The sequence below is a fragment of the Lycium ferocissimum genome, chromosome 10 (genome assembly GCF_029784015.1).
Source record: "Lycium ferocissimum isolate CSIRO_LF1 chromosome 10, AGI_CSIRO_Lferr_CH_V1, whole genome shotgun sequence".
Taxonomy (NCBI): Eukaryota; Viridiplantae; Streptophyta; class Magnoliopsida; order Solanales; family Solanaceae; genus Lycium; species Lycium ferocissimum.
Window position 1 is genome coordinate 64,608,783 of NC_081351.1, and position 20,044 is coordinate 64,628,826.

A 20,044-nucleotide genomic window follows, 5' to 3' on the forward strand; every position below is an offset into this window, starting at 1 on the left:
ACGATTTATATGCATATGATTACTTACTACTCTGTTTGTGCATTCTGTGATTACATCTTTCACCGAGTCCCTCACTAGAGGGCCGGGTACGATATATAGACGTTATGGTGTTATGTTGTGTTATGGTGTTATGCTGTGTTATAGTGCTAAGCTGTGATACGGAGTTATGCTGTGATACGGAGTTATGCTGTGATACGGAGTTATGCTATGATACGGAGTCATACTGTGTTCTGGAGTATGCTGTGTTATGGCGCCGGAGACGGGGTGGCGACCATGTTCACCGAGTCCTATAATGGGCCGGATATGACATATGATATTGACATGCATGATTTGTGTTCGAAAGCAAGCATTTTGGTATTCTGGTTATTGTACTCTTTTACGTATGTTATTTCGGTTATGATCACATTCCTTGTATTTCATGCTCTACATACTCGGTACATATTTAAATGCGGCCCCACTTTCTTCGGGGGGGGGGGGGGTCTTCATGCCGGGTCGAACGCTCGTTTCGGTGATCCGGTAGCTTAGGATATCTATTCGCCATCTTGGAGTGCTCCCTTGTTAGAGCCTATATTTTGGGTACGAATCCTTTTGTTGTATATATATGCTTAGCCAAGGGTACGGCGGGGCCTGTCCGTCATATGTTACTTGTTGTCACTCTTAGAGGTCGTAGACATATGTGTGGGTTGTATATAGTTCTTGTTCAGTTCTGTCTGTATGACTTATGTTTTGGGGCGTTCCCATTCGTAGTGGCAGCCTTGTCGGCTTGCGTATATATATGTGTGTGTTTTGGGATGTTGTGTGTAGTGGCAGCCTTGTCGGCTTGCGTAGATATATATATATATATATGTTCTGAAAGCAGTGTGTTGTGATAGCCTTGTCGGCTTATATACGATGCTATCTGTTAAAAGTTGTAACTCTCCAGGAGACAGGTTGTTGTGATATGTATACATATGCGACAGTTTTGAGACAACGTCATGCCTTTCTATATATAAGTTCCTTATTATGCTAGTTGTGGACGATTATAGCTAACAGGTTTGTATATGAGTGTCCAGCTCGGGCACTAGTCACGGCCTACGGGGTTGGGTCGTGACATGAATACTCTTAGGTTCTATGTTTTGTCCTACTTAATAAATCCTAGCTAGCATATATTTATACTACTAGGTCTAATCCTTTCATAGAAAGGATCTAAATCCCAATAATACTCGAAAACCAACAAAGAAAAAAGTTTCATTTTATTTCTTTCCGCTTTTGAGTAGGAATTGGCTTGAATATCTTCTCAACTTCACAGAAATAAATCAAGAAAAACAGAAAAACAAACTTGATCAATTAATCAAGTTCAAAAAATTTAAGGAGCAAAATAAGAAAAGAAAAAAAGTATAGAAAAGTGCAAGCAGTCTTGTTGCCTTGGATTGATGCCACATATGAACACTTCAAAGCTTTCACCCGATGAAATGGAATCAAAACCAAATGAAATTCTTCAGGCAATCAAAACATTTATTATTAGTATTATTCAAAATGCCAGCATAGATAATTGAATCAATGTATAGAGTATAGACTAAGCTTGAGCCACAGTTCCATCCTAATGGAATGAACATCACAAATGTTAATACCATCATTAGAACAGTTTTGCAGATCTCAATTTTCCTATACAAAGATCCTTTGGCTAACTACAGATTCTGTCACAGATTTGGCATGTGAATATGCAAAAATAGTTGTTATTCTTTTTTCTCAACTTGTTGGACTTGATGAAGAGAGAACCGCGAGAAACAAAAAATTCTAAACCCCAGACAAATATCAATAGCCAAATTTCAACTTATGAACACCAAAGGAAACCACAATTTGAACTAAGGGGATCTTTCTGGCTCAGTAGATGGACGGAGGGTATTTTTGTATCAAATTGAATATATTAGGATTTAGGGGGTATTTGTAGCCTTTTTTCTTAGATTATCCTGATATGTGTGGAACCTACACGAGGATATTACATCCCTTCGAATATGTTAACGAGGTTAAAATGTGCATTAGAGTAAGGTTTGAGGTGGTAGAAAGGATAAGGAAGACAAAACATGAAAGAAGAATATCCGGTGCCAAAATGGCACATTTTTGTAGCCTAAAGACCGAAATGGCATGTCAATATTTTTCTATACCCAAATGGGTTTTTCGTTGCACAACCAACGAAATGCTAAAAAGTTAACATCTCCGTCATTTTAAAAAAAAAAATATTAAATTAAAATACATTTCGCCAGACATATAGCGTACTGTATTAAAATTTTTATTTTATTTTTTGCATTTCGCTAGGCAACCAGCAAAATGTACTTTCTTTTTTCTTTTTTTGGCACTTCGTTGGACATGTACTGTGCTTTTATTTTTTTTTAATTTTTTTTTACATTTCATTTGCATAGTGACTCGTGACTTAAAAGAAAATAAAGTTGCAGATTCAAATTTAAGACGAGCATTGATTGGTCAAATCAAAATAAAATAAAAATTGTAGTTTGTGACTCAATTTGCGAACTATTTTACTTTTTTTTTTCCGCCAGTAAATAATACCTATCTTTACCATATTATATCCTTCATCTTTTAATTTTCTTTTATCCATTTAGTATCTTTCATAGATCAGTTTTCTCTCATCTGTTTTATATCCTTCAGCTTTCATTTTTTCTCCCATCCATTTCATAAAAGATGACGAAAATTCATGTAAAAGTGTATTTATTTTGGGGTGGTGAAGTTGTGTATGAAGCAGATTCGGTTAGATACATACGACGTCTTGAAATAGGGCAAAGGTTTTCAATTTTCCTAAAATACGATCGTCTGCAACGCGTCTTAAGGTGTAAAATATTCGTAAATGATCCTAAACTTTTGGTGGTTATCACCGGACGATGTCCAAGGTCATTTACAGCCGATGGTTTACCAATTTATGGTGAGATGCCGTATACGGATGATGAATCTTTATCGTTATTTCTTCGTAGTCCTGAGATTTTTTAAAATCACATAGGCATAGCGGCGCTTGACATGTATGCTACTGTTGAACGCTCTACTCAGGTTGAAGTACCTACGGACAATTGATGTTCGGCCAAAAGTGCATATATTTACCCATTGTTGCCTCACATTTTAATACTTTTAATCGTTTCTTGAGTACTATTATATTATTTTGTGCTTAATGTTATATTTTATTATGTAGGAATAAGGCCGTGTGAAAATTAAGAGATTTGGAGCAAAATTGAATAAAAGCGAAAAAAAAAAAAAAAAAAAAGGAAATAGGAAGAGAAGATAAAGTGGGGAACATCATGGTGGCCTAATCATTGACCATTTATCGTTGTAATGATTGCCATTTGAAGACAAAACAAAAGAGGAATTTGCAAACAATTGAAATTGAAGGAAAAAGGGAATTACCTGGCAGCATGGCATCCGTGAAAATAAGTGATGAGAAGATTACTCACTGAATTGTGGCCTGGGGCGACACCCAGGGCGGTGCACCAAGCCATTTTTTGCTGTGTCTCCCGATTCGAGTTGGATTTGATTTTTAAAGCCCAGGCCTTTTAGTACTCTATAAATACATATTCTACACGGTTTTTACATAACTTTGGATAACTTGAAACCCTTAGTTCAGAACTTTGGATCTAGAGAGAGCTGAGAGCCGCCGTGGAGGCCGTAGTTACAGGGTTTTACCTTCTCTTCTCTGTAATACTTATTTTGATATTTTAATTCGGATGATTTGTTATTTTTCCTCTATGTCTATGTGGAGCTAAACTCTTTAGTTCTAGGGTTTTGACACAAACATGAAAGTTGACATTTGATTATCGTTTATATTTATTGATTTTCCATCTTTGGGTTATTTATTTATTCTTGGTCTTAATTGTTTGATTATTTGACGAAATAGTTGAACACTATCTGTGGTGCGTGAGTTGGACTTGAGAAAGGGAATTCACGTACGTAATAAGAATAAATAGAATTTGTTCAATTTAATCGTTTCGCTACTGAGGATAGAGATCTACCCTTTAGTCCTACTTAGTTGAATACGGAGAAATAAATGCGTTCTTGTTACCTCTTACGACCATAGAGATATAGGCATTATAGTAGCATCTACAGGCTTGTGAGTAGTTCGAGAGAATATCATAAAGTTACAATTAACCCGTCAACTAGTAACCCGTAGGTAGAACGATTTGAAGACTCAAATTGGATTGTTAGTGGTCATAGCCCTAGATCTATCTCTTCTCGATAAAAATCCGCTCCTTCTTGGTTGAAGTTCATTATTTGTTTTATTTTATTTTTAGTTAGTTAATAATTATATCTTGAGATTTTACTTCTTGTGTAGATAATTCGTATCGTTTAATTTAGTAAATAATTAATCATAAGTCCCTGTGGGTATGATATCTGGACTTTATTCCTATATTACTTGTACGACCGCGTATACTTGCGTGTGCGTTTGGGAGCAACAAGTTTTTGGCGCCGTTGTCGGGGACTTAGAAATTAATTGTTTTTCTAGATTAGACTTTTCTTTTTGTCTATTCAAGTTTTTTTATTTTATTATTATTTTATATTTAATTTAATATTTTGGTTAGCTTTCTTGACATGGCATCTTGGAGTAAAAATTGGTCGAATATTGGTTGTTCCTATTTTGGTGATCCTTGTCTAATTTGTGGAGGACCCCACTTGTGGCAACACTGTCAAAATATTTCCGGGAATGGATTGTGTGCACCTTCCCAATCTTTTGAGTGGAATATTTGTAATCTATGTGGTAGTCAAGACAGTCATTGGAATGGTCGTCCTAACTCTTACTCCCCATCCCCGAGCCCCTATTATGATCTCCTGTTATTTGTGATGTTGACAGGAGTAACCAACTGGAGGATGCCAAAAGTCTTGCTTGGGTTAGCGATATGATGAAACAAATAGGGGAGCAAATAAGGGAGCATGATGCATTAATGAGTGAGCAAAACGCAGAAATGTGGAAAGCCATAGAGAAGATTCGTGCCAAACTCACTGAGATGCAGGCCGAGGCTGAAACTTGTAATGATCTACAAGTTACAGACTTAGCCAATACTCAAGACGAACCTCAAACAGAAGAAGAGAGCGAGTTCCCGCAAGTAGAAAGCTTTGAAGAAGAAAAGATAATGAGCCAATCTTGGCTAATGGAACAAGCTCAACAAATGAAATTTCATGGGTTTTTCCGTAATGGTCTTACAAACATGGCTACACAACTGATAGAGGAAAGAACTGAGCTCAGACAAGAGATAGATCAATTTGGCTCAGATATCTATGACCTGCAAGCTCAAATAGAGGAATTCCAACCACCAATTGTTGTGGATACTGGCCAACTTGTGGAGCAAATAGAGGAATTCCAACCATTCAATCAGATCTTTGTTGATGATGTCATTGTTGAGGAAGTGTACAAAAGTGAGAATGTAAAAAATAATGTAGTTTTAGAGTTGGGGCGTGTTGGTCTCCATTATAAACATTTATGTTTGGTTGACGACATGAAAATCGATCCCTCCACGCTGATGAAGAATTGTATAGATGAGGAACAAAAGCCTTACCTCCTGAAATTTTCCACACCGAAAAGGCAAAACGACATTCCTCATTTAAGGGCCAAGAAGTGCAAGATGCGACACCTATTGCTTGGTTCCTTTATATTCACACCACCGCCCCAGAAGCGTGATAGAAAATTTGATGCAAAATTGGGGTCATTCATAAGTTCGAGGTGGAGGAAAAAGTTGATTCACGTCATGCCACGACATTAACTAAGGCCCTTGTTGGGAGATTGTCTGAGTACTCGAAGTTGAAGCTGAGGAGCATGCTAGAGTTTTAAGTGTGGGGTCATTCGACCCTTAATGTTGAGGATTATGCTGCTAGCTAGGCCCTAGAGGGTCTCAGGGAGTATTTCTCACCCTTGTTTTAATTTTTCTCTACTATACATGCATCGGGGACAATGCATATTTTTAAGTGTAGGGTGGGTACTTTCGATTTTTGAGGTCAAGGATGACTATGCCATAAGATTTTTTTTTCTTAGCCTTATATATTAAAAAAAAAATCATGAAAAATTCAAAAAGATTTTATTTTGGTCTATCTTTTATTTTTCTTTATAGTTTTTTTCTTATTAGCGGCATAGATCATCCACTTCTTGGGTTTTCTTATGGCCTCGGTTCTTTCCCAAGGGGGGACCTTTGAAGCGGGTAATTTTTAATTTTTTAGGATTAATTTTTTTATTTTTTTTAGAAGTAGTAAAGGAGAGAGAAGAAAGCCCTTGTGACTTGTTTGGTACTAGCATATTTAGGCCTGAGCTTGAGTAGTACTTTCCTATGAGTGCTTGAGTAATGAAAAAGATAACAGACTTTCTGACACCTAGCTCATGGTTGTGACTCTCTGTGTATAGTTTATTCTTATTTTGTAGTTCGTCATGTCCTATCTGTCCTAGAGTAGAATTGATCCATCTTGATTGAGACTTGTGCCATGTGTGGTGAGGATTTTTTGCATATATTCCATGTTTTGCATCTTAGTCTAGAACTTGCCTTGCATGTTATTGAAGCGAAATAAAAAGTGTTACTCTGTTTAGAATATGTTGATAGGCTTTCTTTGATATGTCTTGTGAATTTTTATCCTTTTCAGAAATTGTACCACTAGTTAGCCCTTTGAGCCTGTACCCTTTTATTTGTGAGCCATATTTTTGCCTTGACCCTTTTGTTTGAATCCCTAGTTTTTGCACCCTGCTTCCTTTAGCACTGTAGCTTAGACTGTGATATAATTGATAAATACAAGAAAAGAGATGGTCAAGTGAAAAAATGGTGAACCAATGATAGATGCAAAGTGATGAAAAGGCCCTCTTTGAAACAATGTGACATGAAAAAAAAAAAATGCTGAAAAAAAATGATTGAAATATTCTTGATAAGATGAGAATTACTACTGAAAATAATTGATAAAGAGAGGGCTGAAAAATAATGTGGAGAGATGAAAATAATGGGTGATGAAGTCTAAAAGTGCAAGTGCTTAGGGAAGCGTAAGTCAATATTATATAGTTTTCCTACCCGTCCCCTAGCCAACATTACAACCCGTTAAAGTCCTATTTGATTCTAGTCAAGCACGCTTAATTAGTGGAGATGTACATAATGGGCAAACCTATGGTTCTTTGTGCATACATGTGAATTTCTTTATGAGCGTGAGAGTGTGCTTTGATGCTAAGTCCTTAATTTACATTCAGTCCTTGATTTGAGTGTGCGGACTACTTCTTCTTGTAAGGGCACTTGTTTCATGATAGATAGGTGATGTTGTTAGCTTCGTTGACAGAGTGGGTGAGCGAGCTTAAGTTTGATGAGTTAGAGTCTGTTTCTGAGTTAATAGGTTAGACGTTTGTTGTTTGATTAAGTTGACTTGTATATCTTGCATGATGACCAGGAAGTATATATTTGATGGTTTGAGTTGCTATAAGGCCTAATTGTTGGTATCAACCAAAGTGGTGGTATTCCTAGGCTTGAGTTATCGAGAGGGGTTTTAATGCTTACTCGAGGACGAGCAAGAGTTTAAGTGTGGGGTGGTGATGTTCGGCCAAAAATGCATATTTTTACCCATTGTTGCCTCACATTTTAATACTTTCAATCGTCTCTTGAGTACTATTATATTATTTTGTGCTTAATGTTATATTTTATTAAGTAGGAATAAAGCATGTGAAGATTAAGAGATTTGGAGCAAAATTAAATAAAAGCGGGAAAAAAAAAGAAAGGAAAAAGGAAGCGAAGATAAAGTGGGGAACATCATGATGGCCTAATCATTGGCCATTTATTGTTGTAATGATTGCCATTTGAAGACAAAACAAAAGAAGAATTTGCAAACAATTGAAATTGAAGGAAAGAAAGAATTACCTGGCAGTATGGCATCCGTGAAAATAAGTGATGAGAAGATTACTCACTGAATTGTGGCCTGGGGCGACACCCAGGGCGGTGCACCAAGCCATTTTTTGCTGTGTCTCCCGATCCGAGTTGGATTTAATTTTTAAAGCCCAAACCTTTTAGCACTCTATAAATACATATTCTACACGATTTTTACATAACTTTGGATAACTTAAAACTCTTAGTTCAGAACTTTGGACCTAGAGAGAGCTGGAAGCCGCCGTGGAGGCCGTAGTTACAGGGTTTTACATTCTCTTCTCTGTAATACTTATTTTGATATTTTTATTCGGATGATTTGTGGTTTTTCCTCTATATCTATGTGGAGCTAAACTCTTTAGTTCTAGGGTTTTGACACAAACATGAAAGTTGACATTTGATTATTGTTTATATCTATTGATTTTCCATCTTTGGGTTATTTATTTATTCTTGGTCTTAATTGTTTCATTATTTGACGAAATAGTTGAACACTATCTGTGGTGCGTGAGTTGACTTGAGAAAGGGAATTCACGTACGTAATAAGAATAAATAGAGTTTGTTCGATTTAATTGTTTCGCTACTGAGGATAGATATATACCCTTTAGTCCTACTTAGTTGAATACGGAGAAATAAATACGATCTTGTTACCTCTTACGACCATAGAGATATAGGCATTATAGTAGCATCTACAGGCTTGTGAGTAGTTCGAGAGAATATCATAAAGTTAAAATTAACCCGTCAACTAGTAACCCATAGGTAGAAGGATTTGAAGACTCAATTGGATTGTTAGTGGTCATAGCCCTAGATCTATCTCTTCTCCGATAAAAAATTGCTCTTTCTTGGTTGAAGTTCATTATTTGTTTTATTTTATTTTTAGTTAGTTAATAATTATATCTTGAAATTTTACTTCTTGTGTAGATAATTAGTATCGTTTAATTTTGTAAATAATTAATCATAAGTCCCTGTGGGTACGATATCTGGACTTTATTCCTATATTACTTGTACGACCGCGTATACTTGCGTGTGCGTTTGGGAGCAACAACAATGAGTTCTATTTCCGAGGTACTACCTATCTCCCAAGTTTGAATATTGGTTTTCCAAGGGGTGTAGTTCAACAACAAACAATGGTAGGATTTGGCAGTCAGTCAAACTATTCTACTAATTATGGTACACAGTATGATGGTGTGGCTTCAACACACTATCATAACTTTGATTGGAGTGGGAAAAACTGTGAGACGGGGGGACCGAATACTGATACTACGCAGTTGCAGAATTTGGATTGTAATGTCCGACACCCTTCACATCCAGGTCTATGTGAATTGGACAGTGATAGGTAACTATGATCATATTTTGCTCACTTTATTCATGGATCTTATAATTGTGTTTGACTTGTAAATTCTATGAATTTTCCTTATTTATAGGCGTAACGATTTTGAAGATAACCCCACATTGACTTAGCTCACACAAATTGTGAGCAACAAAGATTTAGCTAATGATATAATAAATGAGTCGGATAGCGATAGTCCATTAGATCATGAAGGGACGGATGGTGATCAATCGTCTGCTCATGATGATGATGATTCTGATGAAGACGTTGCGTCCCCCGGTGATCTTAGTGTTAATTATCATTCAAATGTGATCACATATTTGGATAATACAGAAAAAGAAGGATCGGAAAATTTTGCATACATGAGAGATAACGGGTCTGTTCGGGCTGCATTTTGGAATTTCAGAAATCCTAAAGTTATCAAATTAGGTTAGTTTGGTGCGAATAATTTTTTTAACAATATATTATTTTTTTGAATTTTGTGATTTTAATTGGTGTCATTAGAAGTTGATATTTTTCCTTGTACATGCAACTAGGTTTGTTATTTCACAACAAGAAGCAAATGAAAGGTCCAGCGAGACTCTACAATATAGCCCACAAAAAAGAATTTGAAACGGATCAAGCCAAAGGTACATTTTGGAAGGTTATTTGCAAGCGGCATGAATTAGGTTGTAATTGGATGATCCGTTTTACGATCGGAAGTGGTATGTGGAAAGAAGGCAAAGTGCGTGAGCCACACACATGTGAGACGGATGGTTATACAGAGGATCATTTCATTGCTTACTTGTCTTTGTATTTACACACAGTTACTGTGTAATCTGCGGTTTGTGTTCATGTGTTTGCATTTGCCTCTGCTGCTTTGTTGCAATGGAACAAGTCTATGGACCTGTTCTAGACCTAGTTTCTGTGCCTTGTACATTCACTTTGTCAATCATCAAAACTTCACACATGATTTTTTTTCCAACACTTCCCTACGCTACCTTGATTCATGAACATACGTTTGCCTCAAATTCTAGGGTATTTGGCCCCAATCCATGATAAACCCTAGATATATGTTTTCATGAAAGTATATATAGTATATGTCATGCTCAAACCTGTTTAAGTATTTATATTCATAATTATCATTTTGACTTTCTTGAATCTGTCTGTAATTCATGTAAACTCATGATTTGACGTCCATAAGTTCTTAATTTCAAGTCATGACCCCTTGTTACTCTACTCCAAGGATTTTACATGTTTTCCATGTCTCATGAAAATACATTTGATATATATATATATATATATATATATATATATATATATATATATATATATATATATATAGGTTAAAATATAAACAAATCATGTTTACTGTCACGACCCACTTCGTGGATCGTGATGGCACCTACACTTAAAGAAGAGTACAACAAGAGTAGCATCAGTACAAACAACACGTACTGAGTAAGCATCATAGGCCGACTAAGATTAGTTCAAGCATATAAATATAAAATCAACAAGATAAACAGATAGGCACATAATACTCAAATCAAGGTCACAGAACATTCCATAATTGAATCGCAGCCTAAGATGAAGCTTCTAAACCACAAGTCTGTCGAGTCTCAATACTCTCACACGATATTCACAAGTCCAAGTTCCGAGGTAGAGTCACTACTCCACAAATTAACTCTGTTAATAATCATATCTATACCACATAACCGTTTCAACAAACCATACCAAAATCAAAACTAAAAGAACCATATAATAATGCAGAGTAAAAGGTAATGAAGTGCAATGCAAAATATAATGATGTGCAATGCAATGCACTGGCCAAATACCTCAAACCTGTACACACATGCTAAATGGTAATGTTTTTCCAAATAGTCATGACCTGTAGGGGGCCGATGGGTCCATATACCACTCGTTCCAGAACGAACCTCGGACCACGAGTTCATACCAAGGCCATATTGTCACCCCTTGTCAAATATGCCTTACGTAGATGTATATGTTCCATTTTCAATTATTATCAGTATTATCCATCACAATGTATGTCTTAACGTAATCCAGTTCATTAGTCTTTCATGTATCGTTTACAATGTATGGACTATGAACAGCTTAACAATATCAATGTCAAACACAAGGCATCTTGCCACAAGTCTTTCATGTATTGTTTCCGAACCATTTCCATCATGTATGAGTGAATGAATGAAAAATGCTAAATTAATGTAATCAATGCCAATGAATATACTATAGAAGTCACAACGCTATAAGCCATATCAAGACTTATATAAATCAACTCAACAGTAAGCATGATCAATCAGTGAAATCAAATGCAATGAAAGTGCAAGTCACAATGCTATAAGCCATACCAGGACTTTAGATAAGTCAGCTCAACCATGGAATGAATCATACAAACCATCTCAGTCAATACAAAGAGTCTATGTCCCCCTTCACTTCCACATATAACGAGTACACCTCACAACTAAGTCTTGTTTCACAAGGGGTTCCATTTTGTCGTATATCATCATCAATACCAAGTCATAACTCAATATCAATATATGTATGCAATGAGAATTGTCACGACCCAATTGGGGCCGCGACGGGTACCCGATACTTGTACCGAGCACCTCTTATCTCGTGTCGTATTCTTATCCTTAAGTGGGCCGTATGAACACCACCGTATTTTTTTCTTCTTTGTCACTTAACATTAATAGCATAATATAAACATAGGCTAACAACGTTACTTGTCACCTTATACAAAATGACAAGGACCATCAAGGTACAAAACATATAACCGTACATATCTCGTTCACGAGCCTCTAGACATAGTACACATATACATAGGAAGGGCCGCGTCTTTGCCGTGCCCGAATATATATATATATATACAAAATAGTACCAAAGAACCGAGGCTCGAACAACCGGAGCGTCGCTACAATATTCTTGATAGAGCTTCTAGGGGTCAAGTCTGTCCACCGCCGACTCCGCGGCATGGGACGCAGCGTCCACAAGAAGGGACGTCGCACGAATAATGTACCGAGTATGTAAGGCATGGAAAGTAATACAAACAGGAGCATAGAGTAGGAGTAATAATATCATGGGGTCATATATATAATGGAACCAGAAAATAACCTGTACATAGGAATACCCCTTTCAAGCCTGATGCCATGCGTGCTTGTCATTCCATTTTAGAAGAAAACTTTTCTTTTCGTAGGCGTAGAAAATAGGACTCATATCATATCGTCTCTTATCATAGCATGTCATATCATATCCTATAGTATTATATCATATCATATCATGTCGTGTCATAGCATATCATGTCGTGTCATAGCATATCATGTCGTGTCATAGCACCGAACAACGTCGGCTCGCCCACATAGCGCCGAAATACGTCGGCTCGCCCATATATCCCGCGTCCGGGCATCCCGCGTCCGGGATGATAAGCTTGACGGTGACCAGTGGCGAAACATGTTTCCCTTCCCATTCCCCACATATACATGTATCCCTTTCCCCGCCCCCATATATATATACATATCTCGTATACGTATGTGGACATCATAAATGTTAGTTCATATGCTTGAAATGATTAGAAAATAGTATCATAACCAAGGAATAAAATTAAGGACCCAAGACTAGTTTAACACTTTCACACTCGCATTAGATTCTTGACTTAAGACTTTTGGGCATGGAATCATTCTTGTTACACTTGTCATAGACATATTCTCTTCCTTACATCATTGTTATCATTTTCATCATAGAAACATTTTCATTAACATAGTTGTAACACTTATCGTTTGATAAACGAAGTAATAAAGAAAATCCGGGGGCAGTGGGCCCACCTCGAGTCAAATGAGGCGGCGTACATAAATCATGTATCTTAAACTTCATGACGTCATTTATGAGGGTTCTAAGGTAGTCGGGTCATATTTGTGCGAGTTCTAGATGTTTAGGCATCTTTCCAACATTTTATGCAAAATTAATTCAATTCCATTGAATGAAAGAGGGTTAATTTCAACCTCGGACTTCTAGGAATAGGATCATCCCCGAGGTTCGTATTCAAGCCTATTATGTCTAGGACATGCCAAGAAGGGGAAGGTGAAGCCTTACATACCTTTTTCCGCTCCTTGTGCCACTCCGATTTCAAGTTGCAAATTCGCCAAAATCTACAATTTGGTCATGTTTACCAAACATTGATTAGTGCATTTAGAATTGGATTCTTAAAATGACATTTGGCTACCGAAATTTCGGCGACTTCCCCTCATAAATACATCATTCCCAAAAATCATCTTGGCAAATTCTCACCAACAACAATCCGGGAATTCAACCCGGCCAAACTATCAATCATAATATCACAACCATACTAACAACTTCCAATTTCAATCCAAGATACGTTATAATAACTCAACCAACTTACTACTTCTTTCAAAACCTTCCAATTCCAATAAAACAATAATAACTTTATAATATATATTCCGACAATATCATACTAGTCTCATTATCTTTCATGCATACAAGAACATCATTTTTCATTTACATACACTTCCACCACCAACCTCCAACTACTACAATTTCATGAAAATCATTAAGCTTTATCATCAACATAAAATACACAACAACCATAATCAAAACACTAAATAAAATTGGCTTATTTTCCTCCACGCCACACCACAACTACACGGCCACATCACCATGCACATACACGGCTAACATCATGCATACCAAGCTACAACCTCTTCAAAAGCATTCAACTTCCATCATCAACATAGCATTCACAACAATAACAACCAAACTCTAAACAAAATAGTTAGCACATAATTTCTACACACACATATATATATACACGGCCACACCATAGTTTTTCTCTCTCATGGATTTCATCCACTTTTTACATACTACACATCCAAAATCATCCATAGCATGTAAGAAAGAATCAAACCTCACCTTTTTCTTCAATTCTTCACTTAGCTAGAGACTTCAACTTGTATGAACATATATTCTTCTTGCTCCAAAGACCACTCCACCTTGCTAGGGACCCTTGAATTGGTAGGAAATGATTTTTAAAGAAATTTTTGTCAACTTTTCTTGGAATTTTCCACTTGGCCGAAGGCCTTCTTAGTTTTTCTCCTCTTTTTTTTTTTTTGTTCTTCACTCTCTTGAAATTTCTAGAGGATTTGTGACAAAGATGACTTAGTCATCTTTTATTTATGTAAGTTAAATCCCCACATGGGCTTAACCCATGTCATGGCCGGTTGGGCCTTCTCTTGTTTTTTAAAAAAAAGTCCAAGCCCAAATATTTTTCTTCCATGACAAATTGTAATTTCATAAAACTATTTTCCAAATTCCAAATTTACCCTTCGCCTTCCTTTGTATTTCTAAATGGCGTAGTGCGAATTTCCCTTTTATGCCCTTGACCTTTCTTGATAATTCCGCTTCAAATACTTCATAAGCCATTCATACGCCTAACAAAATAAAGATATGGCCTTGCTTGTTGTCCTCCCGCACTTGTCTTGAATTATCCGATTGCTCAAAAACGCGGGATATAACAAGAATGTATGCCATGCACAATATCATCATCAACAGTAAGTCATACGTCAAGTTTCCATCTGAGTACTACCAAAAGTATATATCACGATTCAGGTCTAAACTCATTATCCTTCCTTTCTCCGATGATATTGTCACAATAAGAGAAAATGGAGTGCAACGCGTATCACAACACAACAATTCAGGTAACAAGCCTAATCACAATAATAGGGCAACAAGCCACCATCAACAACAACCATCCTAATAACTCCATCCCGAATCACCACAGTATGAATACAACTACACCTTCACAATGCGTAAATAACGGCGAGAATCCCACATAATCAGAAGTCATACCAACCTAGATAATATCCAACCATACATCTTGTCTGAAGACCTAGTCATGCTTTCTCCCGTCAATTTTACACAATATATACGTTTCACTAATAAAAGTCTAACTAAAGTAAGCCGTAACCTATCTCGAATGCAGAACAGGCGCCACAAACTACTCCACACGAGCCTTCTATTTCCGAAACGCCTTAGAACGATGGTAGTCTAGTATATAACGACAGACCATAATGCTAAGTAAGCAACATACTATTTAATCAACAAAAACATCAATTGGGGAAGAAGACCCAATTTCTTTTACCCTTTTCAAATGGATGGAACCATCATTAAATGGTAATTCTATCATAATCTCACTCCCAACAATCATTATCCTCTAATTTATAGGTTTCTAATCAATTTAACCCTTTCAAAACAGTTTCAATACATAGTTCTCATCATTAATAATTGAATTCTCATCCTAGGAAGTGATAATATATACTCCTAGATGATTAGACAACAATAAAATCAACAACTCATCAATATTTAAGGGTTTACTAATTCTAGGGTTCTAGGATTTTCATTCACCATCAGAGAACCTTAAGCCAGTCATGGAACTTAAGGAAGAAGGGTAAAGGAACAAAAAAAGGTGGGGACTTACCCTCAAAGATTCTTTCACCAATAGATGGAATAAAATTCGCCTCTTTCTCTCTTGAAAACTGTGTTTGGGGTTTATGGGTAATGACTTCGAAATTTCAATATAAAAGTAGGTTTCTGCGCCCCTCCCCCTCCCGTCTTCGTTGCAGCGGTCCCTAGCTTCGGTTTGACGGCTTCATCCCAGCGGTCTCGAGTTTTGCTGCAGCGGACCTCCTGGTACAGCCCGCACTAAAATGACCATAACTCCCTTATCCGAAGGCGAAATGCGACGATTCTTTTTGCTATATATTCGTAATTCTGACAAGGATCTAATGGTTCAATCAAAACATAAAACAAAGGTCGTTTGATAAATATAGTACCCTTAATTTCCAAAGGACTACGGCGAAAACATCGAATACAAGCGCCTCACCAAAACTTGTGGACAAGTCCAAAATCATCATACTAATTTGTTGGAACTTTAAAAACATCAACACGGGGTCATCTTAACCCGATGTTGACCGTGGTCAACTCTACTCTTTAACTTAACTAGTTCCCCCACCAATTACTCAAATCACACTCAAACTTTTCGGGAATCAAATCAATGACTTTACTAAGTCATAAGTCATACTAACGGGACTCGGGGAAGGGTCAACAAGGATAAATGGGTCAAAAACACTATAACGACCACACGGGTCATTACATTTACGAAATTCATGGGCTTTTAAGCCAGCCATGTTCATGTTCACATTTTAGGAGTAACATAGATTTACCGAGAAGGTTAAAATGCTTGAAACCACGTGTGCCAATGTAGGATAAGGATCTCTCCGTCCAGATAGGATGATTCCTTTCTTGTTTATTGATTGGGTCCATTCCTGTCATGTTCATGTCTCATATCCCGACAAGGTATGGGATTGCTTTGCTGGTCGGCCTAGAGACTAGACTCCACGTGATCATGTGGTGATTTCATATTTTCGGTTATACTAAGGCTCTCCCACTTAAAATGTTTTACTCATGTTACAGCTTTATCATGCCACATCGTGATCATGTCCATGTTTCGCTTTCAAAATTACGAGCTATAGTATCGCCATACGGCTTGCGCTATAGTTTCGGGCCCATTATTGGTGGCCTCTGTATAAGGCTCCCACACAAATTATGATAGCAAAAATATTATACAAAGAAATTAATAACGAATTTAAAATACAAATTATGCATTTTCACATTACAACAAATATCCATTATGCATTTTCACAAAACTAATGATGTTATTTGCATGTATATTTATGAATATATTTATATGGTGATAAATGATAAGACTGCATGCATGGACAATATAGCAAGTATATTATATATGCAATAAAAAAAAATACTCGGGCAAATTCATCATTTACAATTTTCGCTATTATTTATGAGTTTTATATCAATTTAATTAAAACATAAGGGTTGTAAATATACATTTCTTTTTAAAACTGATTGTTAATATTTTCTTGCAAATTTCTATTGTTATTATATATTGCACATTTCTTATCAAATTACAGCTTCAAAAAGATTTTAAAAGGAAAATACCTGATTATCGGTTAGGTTGTCTAACACACCCCTACAAAGTACTAGCACAATTCGTGCCTCGCTTTTGCGATCTCCACGACGAGTTTTCTTCTGGGAAAATATCGCATCTCGCTCATTTACTCTAAGTGTTACACCTCGAAAAAATTTCATGTCATTATGAGATAGATAGACTAATGTAGGGTGAGATGAATATGGTGTTTCTATAAGTAAGAAAGGTTATTTAACGATCCTAGTTAAGATTTCAAAGATGTTGGAAGTAAGAGGAGAAAGTTCCTTAAGAAGGGCAAAGTTTATGTGGTGTTTTGGAAAAGCTCCATAAAGTACCGAGCTAATGTTGACTTAATGATGTCTTAATGACGAGTTGTAACTCTCCTTAGATTGGTAATGAAGTGTTAAACAAGTGTTAAGAAGGTTCCATAAGGATTGGAGATTGAACGAAACGACGGAAATCATTTCAGGGAAATGGAGTTATACGACCACTTATACGGTCCGTATAACTTTATACGATCCGTATAAGGGGTCCGTATAACCCCCATCAGGAAGATGTTTTTCATGGTGGTGAACCACGACCACTTGTACGGACCGTATAAGTGTCCGTATAGTATCCGTCGGGCAGATTTTAAGTTTTTGTATAAATAGTTGCCTTTGGTTCTTTTATTTCATTCTTCATCTTCTACAAGCATTGGGAGCTCAAAACCCTTATCTAAACTTATTCCACCCCAACCCAAGATAAAACAACGATCAAGAGGCAAGAACCAAAGTGTTCATACGTTAGAAGGTTTCTTAGGGTTTGTAGACTACAAGAAAACTTGGGCATTGTAGCTAGGGTTTTGTACAAAGTTGATAGCTGCTCCAAAGCTTGTTTCCATGGGATGAAGAGGTTAGTTTTCATGCTTATTTCATGTTGTTGAGAATGTTTGGTTGTAACAAGACTTGGGTGGAAGAAGGAGGTAGAAAATGAAGTCTAAATGCAGCTTTTATGATGTTTATGAGTAGTAATCTATATGGAGTCATGATTCTTAGTATGATATGCATGTAACCATGTTATGGAAGGTAATAATGGTGATGAAGAAGCATTATATGAAAATGTGCTAAAATGGGTATGAAGTTGCTAGTATGAGTTGAACATGGGGGTGAATATTGAAGGCTTAGTGTAATGGGATTACTTGAATTGGATATTATGAATGTATTATGGATGTTATTGTGGTTGTTGGGAGTTGTTTTGTGATATGGTGAAAGTTGACGAAATAGGAGAAATGCTGCCCAATTTTCATTAGACTATGATTTATTCTAGTTTGAATTTAAAGGTATCATTAAGGCTTAACCGTGTGTTATGTATTTCAGAAATGCCTGTAAAGAGAAAGGCTTGGCAGCCCAAAAAGGTAAGACACGGCGGCAGAAAAGCGAGCTGAAAGAGCACCGCCAACGGATATTGAGGAGGGTGAGTCCTGCATGTGGCTCAATCTCGGTCCTCCCATTCGGCCTATTTCTAAGGAGCATGAGGGAGCCTCGCCCCCCGCTCTAGCACCTCCCTCCCTCCACCGACATGCTTCGGGCCAAGATGTAAAAGAGGCCATTCATTTACTTACTCGGTGGTTGCCGCCCGTACATAGTGGCAAGGTACGGGCAAGGTGATAGGGCATTAGTGCAAGGGCCCGTGATTTTATTAGCTTGAACCCTCCGAAATTTTTCGTGTCGAAGCGGGCGAGGACCCCTAATTTTGTTGATGGAATGTTGAGGACACTTCGGTTAATACATGCTTCAGACGTTGAATCGGTGGAGTTAGCATCCTATAGATTGAGAGATGTCGCGGTTTATTGGTATACAGTTTGGATGGCTTCACGGGAGCCAATGCACCCCCCCGCATGGCAAGAATTTGTGGATGCCTTCCTCCGACATTACTTGCCTCCAGAGGTTCGGCGGGCTAGAGCCGATAAATTCCTGAATCTTAGGCAAGGGAGTATGAGTGCGTTAGAGAATAGTCTCCGCTTCAATTCTTTGGCTAGGTATGCTTCGGTCATGGTAGCGGATATGGGTGGCCGAGTGCACCGATTTGTTAGAGGCCTAGGGCCACATTTGATGGATAGGTGCTTGACTGCATCCCTTCAGGACAACATGGATATCACACGCATTCAAGCCCATGCCCAGAATTTGGAAGAAAGCCAACAATAGCAAAAAAGTGAGCGTGAGCATGATAGAGGAAGAGGAAAAATGGAGAAAGGAAGAAGAAAAGAAAGGCAGAAGGTGAAGGAGAAAGAGAAAGAGAAAAGAAGGCACTTGTGTCGGTGGAGTTAGGGTTTGATACATTTAATTTTTTTAAAAATAAATAAGTACAGTTCGCTGGTTGCCTAGCGAAATGCGAAAAAATAAAAAAAATTTAAATACAACTAGCTACAGGTCTGGCGAAATGTATTTTAATTTTATTGTTTTTAAAAAAAACAATGGAGACGTTAATTTTTTTTTTAGCATTTGGTTGGTTGTGTAACGAAACAAATCAAATGGGTATAGAAAAATATTGACATGCTATTTTGGTCTTTAGGCAACAAAAATGTGTCATAGGTCGCACAAGGCTCTAATTTTACGGAGTAGCACGCTTCATGTGTAATAAATTTGGCTACGATTTATATATGGAAATTGTAGCCTTGAAGTTTAGTTTTCAACGGTCAAATCATTTGTGATTTAGATGTTTCTTCAAAAAATTATGGCATTTTTACTGAAGGGCAGTAAAGCAGTTTTTTTATTGGAAATTACCCTAGCACGAGGTGTCCAGCTTTCTGCGGCACGGCGTAACAAAGAATTTTTTGGCTCGAATGTGAAAAAATACAGGTCTCTGAAAATTCCTCCTCGCACA

At 37.1% G+C, this 20,044-nt stretch overlaps 1 protein-coding gene across 1 annotated transcript; it reads left to right on the forward strand.

The window, feature by feature from the left end:
- Window positions 1-8,971: 8,971 nt before the first annotated feature.
- LOC132035074 (uncharacterized) lies at window positions 8,972-9,608 on the forward strand. Its single transcript, XM_059425393.1, has 2 exons — window positions 8,972-9,180; window positions 9,323-9,608. The coding sequence occupies exons 1-2, from the start codon at window positions 8,972-8,974 to the stop codon at window positions 9,606-9,608; spliced, it is 495 nt and encodes a 164-aa protein (XP_059281376.1).
- Window positions 9,609-20,044: the final 10,436 nt, after the last annotated feature.

Excerpts from the sequence above, each read along its gene's own strand:
- LOC132035074 (XM_059425393.1), top strand. The coding sequence starts at position 8,972 with ATGGTAGGATTTGGCAGTCAGTCAAACTATTCTACTAATTATGGTACA. Across the intron at positions 9,181-9,322 it reads TGTGAATTGGACAGTGATAG|CAACAAAGATTTAGCTAATG; the intron begins GTAACTATGATC and ends ACAAATTGTGAG.